The sequence below is a fragment of the Tachysurus vachellii genome, chromosome 17 (assembly GCF_030014155.1).
Source record: "Tachysurus vachellii isolate PV-2020 chromosome 17, HZAU_Pvac_v1, whole genome shotgun sequence".
Classification (NCBI taxonomy): Eukaryota; Metazoa; Chordata; class Actinopteri; order Siluriformes; family Bagridae; genus Tachysurus; species Tachysurus vachellii.
The window spans coordinates 22,188,742-22,201,405 of record NC_083476.1 but is presented as its reverse complement, the minus strand read 5'-3'; the positions used below and the strand labels follow the sequence as shown (position 1 = coordinate 22,201,405).

The following is a 12,664-nucleotide window of genomic DNA, read 5'->3' as shown; positions in this document are numbered from 1 at the left end:
GGAGGCGGGAATCGAACCCCCAACCCTGGAGGTGTGAGGAGAACGTGCTAACCACTAAGCCACCGTGCCCCCTATTTTGTAATTAATTAATTAATTTTAATGTATTTTATTGATTGGATGAGCCATAATTTGTCTGTCTGATTGTTGTCTTGTGTTAAAAAATAAACCAGACGTTACTCAACAGTTACTCAGTACTTGAGTAGTTTTTTCACCAAGTACTTTTTTACTCTTATTCAAGTAATTATTTGGATGTCTACTTTTTACTTTTACCTGAGTCATATTATTCTGAAGTAACAGTACTTTTACTTGAGTACAATTTTTGGCTACTCTACCCACCTCTGATAATACATCATTTTATTATGATTGGTTTGATTCTATTTATTCTTTATTCAGTATTATATTTGCATTGCAAGCGTTTTTTATATAATGTCACCAGCAGGTGGCATTAAACAGCACACGGAGTTCCACGTGACGCAAATCGTGACGTCATGACGTCGAGGTGGAGCTCCTCGTTTGAAAGTGGCGCGTGAACTGAAAACAAACCGCTATTAATGAGAAGGGAAACAAAATGGCGGCTCGTGTTGTTCAGTCGCTGTATTTTATATAAGTGATCGCAGGCCAGAGGAGTTTTTTTTTTTTTGTTCTGTATTTAATCTGTAGTAAATGACCTGGAAGTCTGTTCTATGTGCTACTAAAGTGTAGGAGATACTGAGGAACATTTTAACTTTTGGACCAACGGTGTTAAATAAGGCGTCCCTCAGGTATGTACTTTAAACCCCTCAGTGTTCACAGGATAAAGGTTTAGTGTCTATAGGATTATTTAATGTAAACAATTTTGCACGTCTGACTTGATTAAGAGTTAAAACTTAACGCCTGTGAACTGATGGATTACTTTATGAAGATGAACATGGTCAATATCTCCATAACGAGCTCCAGGAAAGGTAAATAAAGTGAAATAAATGAGTTTGTTTTGTATGTTTATGTCCTTCAGCATGACAAAGGAAGAGGATAAAGTGATTCCTGTCCGTGTGGCTCTTCGCTGCCGTCCTCTGGTTCCTAAAGAGCTGAACGAAGGATGTCAGAGCTGCTTAACATTCACCCCTGGAGAACCCCAGGTCACAATAATAGACACACCTCCACACCTGCTCGTACACGTGCGCCGTTATCCAGGCGACCCATCAGTCATGCAGATCCAGTGAATCTTCACAAACGTCAGACGTTTGTGGAGATGATCTTTTACGATCTAACTGCTGTAGATCATGGCATTGGTTTTGGTGTCTTGAGCGGTCACAACTTGTTTATCTGCGTGATTGTGTAAACAAGCAGGTTTCTAGGTGTTCCTGGTGGATGATGAGTGTATGTGTGTGTGTTCTTCTGTCACCGGGCTGAATTAGAGCAACGTTTCTGTTTTTTTTTTCTTCTTCAGGTGGTTGTCGGCAACGATAAAGCGTTCACATACGACTACGTTTTTGATCCCTCTACAGAGCAGGATGAGGTGTTTAACACGGCCGTGTTGCCTCTGCTCTCAGGCCTCTTTAAAGGTTTGTACACGTTTCCTTCCTCAGGGAAGCTTTAGCCTGAAGGTGGACGTTGCTTACTGGAAGTGTGCAAACGTTGGCAGAAAAAAAAAAGGAGAGGACTTTCTTGACTTGTGTTTGATGTACAGGTTATAACGCCACGGTTCTGGCGTACGGCCAGACGGGCTCAGGAAAGACCTTCTCGATGGGAGGCACCTACACGTCAGCACAAGAGAACGAGCCTGTTGTCGGCGTCATCCCCAGAGTGGTCCAGAAAATCTTTCAGGAAAAAGACAAGAGGACCGATTGCACATTCCTCCTCTCTGTTTCCTATCTTGAGGTATCGAGGTTCTCCAGAACCTTTTCCCATTCCATTTAAAAAAAAAAAGAAATCCACATAACGAGCAGGTGTATAAGTGTTAATACTTAGTTGTGAATGAAAAGCTGACAGCTGGGTTTTCTGTCCCGGAACTTTCTGCTTCCCACGTTGGAGCGTTCACCCAAACGCAGCCTTCTGAAGTTGCACCTGGGATCTGTTGTGATCTGGAGATTAGTTAGATTAGAGTTTAGTTAGTTTCATTTCTAAAGTAAGGGGAGTAATTTGCTGTTAACTGTTTTGAAAGTTGCAAAATCTTGCAGAAAACAAGGTGAACTTGGTTAATTTAATATTTCAGGTATTAAAGTATCTCCTGGTATTTAGCAAACCTACCTGCTCATAAACATGACATTAATTTTAAAGAATCATTGTGTGTGTTTTACACTATCATTTTTTTGTGGTGGTGTTTTATTTATATTTCTTTTTTACATCCAGGTTTACAATGAAGAGATTTTGGATCTTTTATGTACATCAAAGGATAAACCGGTTATTAGCATCAGAGAAGATCCAAAGGAAGGCATCAAAGTAAGTTTGGAGTTTTACCACCGATATAACGACGTTTCATTTGTCGGATGTTTGTTTAAGTAATTAATCCGTATCCTGCTGCAGATTGTAGGTCTGATGGAGAAGGAGGTGTTCACCGCTCAGGAGATGGTGGGCTGTCTGGAGACGGGGAACTCGGCCCGTACCGTGGGCTCCACTGCCATGAACGCCGCCTCGTCCCGTTCGCACGCCATCTTCACCATCAGCCTGGAACAACGCCGCAGAGGTGACAAGTGAGTCGGTCACACACTTCAGCTGCTCCACGGTTCTTTATTGTATTCTTTATTTGCAGGAACTGATTACTCTGTACAGCAGACTCGTTAATTCTGCTTTCTCATGGGAACAAATCATGGGAGTGTGTGTGTGTGTGTGTGTGTGTGTTTACAGTACAAATAATTTGGGCAGCTCTGAATTCTGCAGGGTTTCATTTTTTATTTTTTTTTAATTCCAACTGTAATATTTTCTTAAAGATCTCAAACAGCCCTTTTCACTAAAATAAACAAATGATCATTTTAATTTTAAACCAGTTAATTTGCATATTTTGGGGAAAAGAGAAAAACTGGACATTTTTAGTTGTAAGTTAATTAAAATCGGAGGTTTATTTGAATGTTCTTCCTCTGACACGCCGTCGTTTCTATAGCAACAGCTGGTTCAGAGGGACGTGTCCTGCTTGTGCTCCACGTCGTTCATTAAAACATTTATGATTGTTGATGTTAAGGTGTTTATGTAACTTGTATCAGTGAGTTTTCTGACACTCTGATATCAGGATAGAAAGTTTACACTTCTTTGCGTTTCCTTGGAAACACGACGAGCTGCTTTTTACTTTTCTGTACGTAAAAGTGGGCCGTAAAGGAACGACTGCTATAACGTAAACCGGAAGGGGGGGGTTTGTAAAATGTTTTTCAACTCCAACTATTACAGAGCAGATTTTTTATTTTTTTTAAATCCTTACCTTTATACTTCTTCTAAATAAATGAAAACTGTGTTGTACGATGACAAACACTCTTCAGGTCATTCAGGTGTAGGGATGTAACCCATCTCATGTCCTTCTGTAGAACATCACAGTGCATTGTTAATGTCGATCACATACTGCGTCTCTCCGTCCTACACGAGTCCTTACTGCCCAGGTCTCAATGCACACCTGGAATTTCAGCTCAAAAGTGTTTAATCTCGGGGTGATGAAGAGAAACAGACTGTATGAAGAACGTCTTTGAGCGAAGCATATGGTGGAGATCTCATTTAATACCGTGTGTGTGTTTCAGAAACGATTCCATGGTCTCTAAACTGCACCTGGTGGACCTCGCCGGATCCGAGAGGCAGAAGAAAACTAAGGCTGAAGGAGATCGTCTCAAAGAGGGTGAGGAGAAGGTGATCAGAGGAGCTGTGTTTGATCGTAGTCACTGCTGTAGCTCTGAAACTCTCTGTTTTATGGCCAGGAATCAGTATAAACAGAGGCTTGCTGTCTTTGGGAAACGTCATCAGTGCACTTGGAGACGAGAGCAAAAAGGGCACGTTTGTACCTTACAGAGACTCCAAGTTGACTCGTCTTCTGCAGGGTGAGGGTCGTCTTAAAGCTCTACGATCAGAACATATCACTCGCAGGTCCACAGAAGGCACAAAGTCATCATCTCTTCCTGTAGATCCTCATGGAGGAATATGATTTATTATTCATGTTGTACTTTTCAGTAACTTTTTTTTTTTTTAACCTCCATCCTGTTGTTTATCCACTTTTTTTTGTTTTTTTATTCCTGTTTTGATTTATTTTTTATGTCAATAACAATTAAAAACAGACTCATTGGGAGGAAACAGTCACACGTTGATGATCGCGTGCGTGAGTCCGGCCGACTCCAACATCGAGGAGACCATCAACACGCTGCGTTACGCAGACCGCGCACGCAAAATCAAGAACAAGCCGGTTCTCAACGTGGATCCTCGAGCCGCCGAGATGAAGCGTCTCAAGCAGCAGGTACTACAGAAGGATGAACTGTGACCGAGAGATGTTTAAATTAATCTCTCACACACCTGGAATGACATTTATCAGCTGTTTCCGTGCGTCGAATCGCTTTTTAATCTGTGTTTCTCATGCTCCTGAGCGAGATTAAGCAGGACACCTAGTGGTAGAAAAGTGCACTAGCAGGTAAACCGACTCAATCTCTGTTTGCAGTCAGGTAAAAGACACACAATCGTATATATAAGGATTTTTAAGAGTCAGTTTAAATGATGCTTTGTGTTCACACACAGTTTGATCATATTTATTGTGTAGACAAACTACTCCTAAAAGTAGACTTTTGGACTTGATCTTTAATTTATTGTCAGTGAAATCAATCTTTATGACTTGCTCCACATCGTGTGTAACGAGCAGCACCACGAGTATGTTCACTACACTATTTATACGCTTTTAAACGTGACCCCTGGACACTGTAGGAATATTGGACTGATGCTGTGATTGTTGGTTTTGTCCCTCAGGTGCAGGAGCTTCAGGTGATGCTGTTGCACGCTCGAGGCGGCGTCGCTCCTGTTCTCTCAGGGTCAGATTCATATTTATCATAAACACGTACACACATTCGGGTCATCGTGTAGAACACTGTAAAAAGATCTGCATGTTTACACGCGTGTGTTTTCTTAGGCAGTATAACGAATTGTCTGCTGGACAGATTGACAAGTTTGTTTTTAGATTTTGAGAATTCTAAACCACGAACCGTTGCGCTGCAGGTCAGAGGAAGCCGCCAAATTGTCACAGGTTCTGGAGCGTAACCAGAGTTTACAGGCGGAGAACAGCAAGCTGAGTCGAGAGCTGAGCGAGGCCGTAACACAGACCGCACTCATGTGTGAAAGGATCATCGTGGTATGTATTTTAACTTAAACACAACAATGCAGAAACAAAAGGTTTTATTTACAGAATTTGCACAATATCCAGTACACACTATTATTTTCAGTACATAAGTTTTTTTCCACTTCCTTCTCTTGATAGACCGAGCACGTCAACGAGAAGCTCCAGAGCAAACTAGAGGAACTGAGGCAGCACGCTGCGTAAGCATCAGCCTGATGCGTCACTGATAACCGTGGTAGTATGTGGTGGACAATAATCCTGGTTAATAACTCAATACATGACTGTGGCTCAGGTGCAAAGTGGACCTTCAGAAGATGCTCGAGACCCTGGAGGACCAAGAGCTGAAGGAGAATATGGAGGTCATCCAAAGCCTTCAGCACTTGATCCTGGAGCTACAGGTAAGAACGAGCGTCAGGAGCCGCAGAAGAACGTCAGGATTGTGGGATTTATAGATCAGTAATGGGTTTAATCACCTTTACGAGAGATCCAGTGACTTTTACACCGGTCAGATTAATAATTATAGAATATTTTATTTTTTAGAATGTTTCTTTGTAAACCGCTTGTTTAAATTCCCGTTCAAACGCGTATCATGACCTCGTTATGACCTCCCGACGTTCTGTGATTAAGTTAGCGGCTCTTCGCCAAACCTCAGTTAATCCGGTGGAAAGCGTCGGAGCGCTCGGTGTTAGTGACGCTGAACACACGGAGTGTTGGGATTTAAACCCAGTGAAGAGCTCAAGCCCAAAAACAAATAAAGAAAGAAGCAATGAAATGTGCTGCTGTGGTGATGTCCAGGCTTTTACATCTGAACCTCCTGATCATTTATATGGCTTTGTTTTTTTTTATATTTTGTGTTTAGTTTAATAACAAAATCCTTTTTTTTTTTTTTTAATCTCCACCTTTTCTAAATGTTTGACAGCAAGTGCAATATGGATTTTTTTTTTTTTTTACACAGTTGTTGTTCCACCTATTTTTCTTTAGCACGAGAGCGCAGGGATCGCGGCCACTATAGACGCCATGACCTCGGGCAATTCCACCTCTCTGGAGGTCGAGGCGGAGGGCAACGCTGCAGACGTGAGCCGCAGTCCTGCCTCTGGCTCACCTGGGGTAGGAATTTTAATCAAAATGAACAGATTTACATTCAGTAGAGTTTTCTGTTGGTCATTTGAAGACTTCACGCTTTCCTTCCTTCCTTTTCAGGGCAGCAATGCTGAAGCTCAGGCCAAGGACTCCCCAGAGAACTTCACTACCCAGCATGCACTGAGGCAGGCTCAGATGTCCAAAGAGCTCATTGAGCTCAATAAAGTTCTTGCACTTAAAGAGGCTTTCGTCAAGAAGATGTGCCAGAACGACGGTCACTTAGAACCGATACAGACAGAATATCAGGTAGCAGATTTATTACTTTATCACTAAAAGCCAATAAATGTGTCAAATAGTGTGAGATTCTGCTCACTGTGGTTTTATCTAATTTTACTCTTAGGAGAACATCAAAAACCTCCAGGCTGAAGTTGGGTTACTACAGAAAGAGAAGGAAGATCTGATCCTCGCACTGCACTCTGCGAAGAAAGACACCAATCAAGCAAAGTGAGCTCATGTTAACAAGTCAGCTGGTGAAACATCGATCTGCCCTCTGGTCACAATCTCATAAATGACATAAATATATCAAATAGAACAGGTTAAAGGTGACGTCTCCGACGTTTGAGAGATGCTTCGGAAAACCGAGTCGGGACGACAAACGAACGTGTAGCCAATGAGCAGAAAGGGGCGTGTCTTGTCAATATGGGCGGAGAGAGTGTTCAGTGCGCATGTGTGACATTAACAGAAAGCGGTTTTAACATTGACATGGAGGATAAAAACAAAGAAAGAAAGAGAAGAAAGACTTACGATAAGGTAAGAAGTAGGACGTGTTAATATAGGATCAGCTTTCCAGCGCTGGAGAGAACTGAAGGAGCAGGAAGTTGGTCACATATTCACAGATTGGAGTTTCCTGAGTCAATAACTCCTGAGCTAAACGCTGTTACTACACAAATAACACCTCTTTTCTATCGTAGTAATGTAGAGACGCAGCTACAACCGTGTTTTGTGTAGTAACAGTGTTTAGCTCAGGAGTTATTGACTCGGGAAACTCCAATCTGTGAATATGTGACCAACTTTACTTAAGACGCCGAGGCGCTTTTTTCCTTCTCGATAGGTGAGTAACGTTGGTTTTGCTTTGCTACACAGAACTAATATATGCCTTTGTCCTTTATATGATTATGCTTGTGTGTCATTTTTGCTTGTTTGTTTATCTACAATCGTATTGTTCTTCCCTTCAGCTATGATAAAGACACGTTTCTTTCCGTTAGTTGCCTGGGTTACGTATGTACGTGTGGGCGGAGCTATCGATACAGGGGTGGGACCCATTTGGGTTAGGGGCGTGTTTGTTTTGGTGATTTTATATGTCGACATTGGCTTTCAAACAACGCAGACCCCACCTTTAATGACTTTTTTTTTTGGTTTTAACCTTTATTCACTTTCAGCAGGTCTGACATCTAGATCTAGTCATGTATATATTATTTCCTCAGTATACAGAGTGTAATATAATTATAGTGACCACTATACAAATACAAGCCCCCCGGAGGTCCAGCGGCAGGATCCCGTGCTCTCGTTACTGAGGCCCGAGTTTGATTCCCAAACTAACTAACACAGCACTGAAGTGTTCACTGTCGGTGCCAAGCTCAGTGTGAGGGTCACATCAGGAAGGGCATCGGGCATAAGGGCATCCTGTGCCAAATTATATATACCGACCACATGAGTCGCCGTGGCGACCCGGAACATGTTGTGAAAAGATAAAAACGTTATATAGCCGTCTAACAACACCGCTGTATAGATGATGTGCTAATGTTCCGTACCTGCCTCCACACCTGTACAGACTGAGTGAGCAGCGCAGGAAGAGGCTACAGGACCTAGAAGGGAAGATGACTGATCTAAAGAAGAAGCTCCAGGATCAGTCCAAGCTTCTGAAGCTTAAAGAGACGTCAGTGCGCAGCGTCACTAAACTCAATCAGGAGATTCAGGTACGTCCGTGACGTCAGACCGGCGGCGTAGCGTTTATAGAAGAGTTCAGCGATATTAATGTGGTGGTGATGTTTGATGACACGACAAGGTTTTTTTTTCTTCTTGTGTAGGCGATGAAGGCGCAGCGAGTGCAGCTGATGAGGCAGATGAAGGAGGACTCGGAGAAATTCCGTGTGTGGAAGCTGAAGAAAGATAAAGAAGTTCTGCAGCTGAAAGAAAAGGTTTGGGGGAAATAAAGGCGACCTGCCGGATGTCGCGTCCTTCGTGCCACTAACTAAATACCTGCGATTGCTCCGCGCTCTCTAACACACGACAAAGACCACCGTGTGCCGAGCTAGCGGCTAATATCAGTTAGCTAACGTGATACAGATGTATAACTGTTTATGAGTCACAGTACTAACTGTAATTTTATTTATTTTTGTTAAAATATAAACTAGACAAAAGATTAAAATTAAAAGGATTCATTTCTCCAAAGATAATTATTCCTAATCCGTCTTTTTACGATTCACGACAGGATCGTAAGCGTCAGTACGAGATGCTGAAGCTGGAAAGGGATTTCCAGAAACAGGCGAACGTCCTGAGACGCAAAACCGAGGAGGTGAATGTTCTACTTAAACACAAGCATTTTATCTGCTGATCCCTGAAATAGAAAAAGACAAACTGGGATATTTTGAAGAGGGAAAACGCTGACAGTGTGTTTGGTCTCTCAGGCTGCCGCAGCTAATAAACGGCTGAAGGACGCGCTTCAGAAAAGAAGTGAAGTGGCAGAGAAACGCAAAGACACACAGAACCGCGGTATGGAGGGAGTCGCCAGCAGGGTCAAGGTACGTCCAGCTTCTCATCAGGGAGAGCGAAGGAGTTTCTGTGATGAAGCAGCATCACGTTATTTAGGTGTCGTAATATTCTTGTATTTATAAAACCTAATTAAATATTTAATAACAAAGAAAAAGCGTCTTGCGATTTTTAAATAATTTACCTTCTAATTAGTAAGTACATTTATGTTAACGTTATTTTTATATATTTCGCTTATGCGATTTGTTTATTAAAAATATTTCAGTGATCAAATAAGCATCAACAATAACAGTTAATTTATAAATAAAATAATAAAGTAATACAGAACTCGTTTATTTTAAACATTTGCGTACAAACGACGTCAGATTTCTGCAGTGTGTTCCGTTCTGGTCACTGTAGATCTCCTCTGTCTCGAGGTTTAAAACCGTGTCTCTCTCTTAGTCCTGGCTGCTGAACGAGGTGGAGGTGTTGGTGAGTACGCAGGAAGCTCGACGCCACCTACAGGACCTGCTGGAGGACAGGAAGATGTTGGCTGAGGAGATCGCTCAACTCCGGCAGCAGATGGAGTCTGGAGAGAAACCTGTGGCTAAAGTGCGGGTGAGTTTATTTCAGATCGCTCCTGAAATCGGATCGCGCTGTTAACTCTGGGGGAGGAACTGGCTGTGAGAACATGAGCTTACAAGCAAACAACACTTTTGTATTTCCACAGCGTCGCACCCTGACCATCTCAGAGCTGGAGGGTAAAGGAGAGCTGGAGGCTTCCATCAGTAAACAAGTGGACAACTTGGAGACCGAGATGGACCTCAGGTCAGTTACACAAAGACCTGCACAGTAAACTAGAGCTCTATAATACAGTGGGGTGGCGATCGGGGCCAAGCACCAGGCACACAGACATGAACCTGATCAACACTCAGGAGGAAAAAGGTTTTATCTTTACTTCCTGTTTGTGTTTTGTGCTCATCACCAAATGTACGTGTAAACTTTGATCTTCCTGTCATGACGTCTTCACGTGTGTGGATCTTTTTGTACGTTATTATAAAAAGCTTCCCTGGTGCTTTGGACCATAATTATTCATTGTACAACATTGTACTCTAATCTTGTGCCCATGTCTTTTTATTTATTTATTTTATTTATTTCATTTTTTCTGTCTTTTACATGAAGGAGCGCTCAGATCGCAGACCTGCAGCAAAAGGTTCTGGATGCTGATAACGAAGGGCGAATGAAGCAGCGCTGGGACTCGATCACAACCATTGTGGAGGCCAAGAGTGCCTTAAAAATTCTCATGTCTGAGGTACGACGTCATCTGGAATGAAGTATTTAATGCCCCTTTTACACCAAAAAGAACCGGGTGCTGGTTCAGAGCTAGCGCTGGTGCTGGTTCAAAGTTGTTCCACTGGTGAACCTTCTAAGAACCGGTTTGTCTTCCCATCAGTTAGAGAGCATCACAGAGCCGAGTGTGACGTCACCGTATACGTGTCACGTTACACAGCAACGTTAGCGCAGCAGCGACAAACACAAACACATCAACAATGGTGGATGTTGCTTTACTGTTAATGCTCATGGCTTTGTGAACCTACATTAACATCCAAACGTGACGAATCCAACGTGTACGTGCAGCTCCATGTAATCTGTATAAACGGAGGTTGTAATGGAGAAAGTACATAACGTTATTTTATCATTAACACAGAAAAAAAGTTAGCCTTAGCATGTAGCTACTTACTATCATGTGTGCTGATAACTGATCATATTGCGGTAAAGTAAAAGTGTATTAAACATTAGTATACTTAAGGTACATTATCAAATGCGCTAACAGTAGCCCCGCCCACAGCCCCGCCCACATCCCCTGACACAAGCGGTTCTTAAGTCTAGACCAGCAACGTTTTGGTGCTACTTAAGAACCACTTTTCCTGGTTCAGAGCCGGTGCTTTGGCTGTCGATAAAGAAAGAACTGGTTCTAAATTAGGCTCCGAACCTGCACTCAAACTGCCTCGGGGGTAAAGGGGCATAAGTGTTTCACAAATGAAGTGTTTTAAGAATGAAAGAAGGATAAATGTTAGTAAATGAGAGCGATGGACAAAATCGTGGTATTTTTTTGTAGTTGAAAGAAAGAATTTTTTTTTTAACTTAGACATGTTTATGGTCTTTTCCCAATAATTGTCATGTTTGTAGTTTTTTTGGGATTAAACTGCTTATTATTCAGCACGGTTCCAGATCTGTACAGAAATCTGAAATATATTCACGAGTATTTTTTTCCGCTAACATCATTAAACACAACACGGACACGACGCAGGTCGTGACCTCAAAGACGGCGAACGCGAAGCTGGAGAGCGAGCTGAAGCAGGAGCGGGCGAACCACATGGACCTGCAGAAGGTGCTGTGTGACGAGAGGAAGCTGATGTCTACCATGGACATGGAGCACCAGAGCCACCTCGTGGAGCTCGAGCAGACGCACCAGGAAAAGGTGGGACGAGGTCTCGGCACCTCACCTGTAACACAATAATTACTGACTTTAAATTCAGTTTTAGAGTCATGAGATTTGGGATGTGACCTGTTCACAAGATATAAAGACCTTTTATTTAGTGTCTCTGAGTCTCGGACTCAAACACAGGCGGCGCTCAGGTCACTTTTTGTCTGAGAAATCCATAAACAGGAAACAAATCGTTCACCCAAACCCTAACATTATATTCTGTGAAGTCAATAAAACTGCTGTTTACTCTGAAACCTGCATCATTGTGGGTCGAGAACTGAACCAAGAACTGCGTCCATTTTATTTTTATAATCCCCTGATTTAAAACAGTAAAGATTTCTTCTCAGACTTTATTTTTTACACTTGAGTATGTGAACTTGACTGGAATTTTTTTTCTCCCCCCCACTATTTATTTGGTTCTTTTGTAGGTTCTTTATCTTCTCAGTCAATTACAGAACAAACCCCTGGAAGCGAAGGAGGAGGAGAATCACGAGACGTCCAAAAGGGAGAGGGAGCTGCTACAGCGCTTAAAGTTTCAGGTTGGAGACACGACGTCCTTTTTAGATTTTATTCTTTAAATACGAAACGTTGCGGATGTTCATTAACGCGAACGTCGTGACAGGAGGCGGAGCTCCAGAAGATGCGAGAACTCACTGAGCAAAACCAGAAACTCCTGGAAGAACTTGAACAATACAAACAGGTAAAAACTCCAGACGTCTGAACGGACGATCGTTTGTTTTTCGCTTATCAGGACACGAACATTTTGATTATGTATCGACAGAAATTACTTCTTGCTCAGCTGACGAGCGCAAAGAAAGCACCTCCGTTAGCAGCCGAATCGCCGGACACTTCGTTTGAATACGTTCCTCCTAAGGTGAGATATTAAATTAACATCATGATGCACAGGATAGATTGTGATCAGTTTAGTGTTTGTGAGAATGTAGATGATGTGAGAATCTTTTAATGTTGTGTTTGGATTTTTATAAATATTTCCATTTAACCGTTAAAATTAGAAACGAAGTGACTTTGTTTTTTTCTCTTGGTGATGTAATTGGGAGAAGAAGAAAAAAGAGACATCAGTA

The 12,664-nt window shown here is 42.2% G+C and overlaps 1 protein-coding gene across 1 annotated transcript in view; it reads left to right on the top strand.

The window, feature by feature from the left end:
- The first annotated feature begins 556 nt into the window (after positions 1–556).
- kif4 (kinesin family member 4) overlaps positions 557–12,664 on the top strand; it is a 13,937-nt gene continuing 1,829 nt past the window's right edge. The window contains exons 1-27 of the mRNA XM_060891197.1: positions 557–761; positions 992–1,115; positions 1,427–1,541; positions 1,667–1,857; positions 2,329–2,418; positions 2,503–2,669; positions 3,699–3,793; positions 3,873–3,992; positions 4,227–4,402; positions 4,903–4,964; positions 5,149–5,281; positions 5,408–5,466; positions 5,559–5,664; positions 6,248–6,373; positions 6,467–6,652; positions 6,747–6,850; positions 8,178–8,322; positions 8,434–8,544; positions 8,838–8,921; positions 9,034–9,147; positions 9,557–9,712; positions 9,825–9,922; positions 10,277–10,406; positions 11,406–11,576; positions 12,011–12,121; positions 12,205–12,282; positions 12,364–12,456. Coding sequence (XP_060747180.1) covers positions 993–1,115; positions 1,427–1,541; positions 1,667–1,857; positions 2,329–2,418; positions 2,503–2,669; positions 3,699–3,793; positions 3,873–3,992; positions 4,227–4,402; positions 4,903–4,964; positions 5,149–5,281; positions 5,408–5,466; positions 5,559–5,664; positions 6,248–6,373; positions 6,467–6,652; positions 6,747–6,850; positions 8,178–8,322; positions 8,434–8,544; positions 8,838–8,921; positions 9,034–9,147; positions 9,557–9,712; positions 9,825–9,922; positions 10,277–10,406; positions 11,406–11,576; positions 12,011–12,121; positions 12,205–12,282; positions 12,364–12,456 — 3,144 coding nt within the window. The 5' untranslated portion in view covers positions 557–761; position 992. The remainder of the gene's footprint in view (positions 762–991; positions 1,116–1,426; positions 1,542–1,666; positions 1,858–2,328; positions 2,419–2,502; positions 2,670–3,698; positions 3,794–3,872; positions 3,993–4,226; positions 4,403–4,902; positions 4,965–5,148; positions 5,282–5,407; positions 5,467–5,558; positions 5,665–6,247; positions 6,374–6,466; positions 6,653–6,746; positions 6,851–8,177; positions 8,323–8,433; positions 8,545–8,837; positions 8,922–9,033; positions 9,148–9,556; positions 9,713–9,824; positions 9,923–10,276; positions 10,407–11,405; positions 11,577–12,010; positions 12,122–12,204; positions 12,283–12,363; positions 12,457–12,664) is intronic.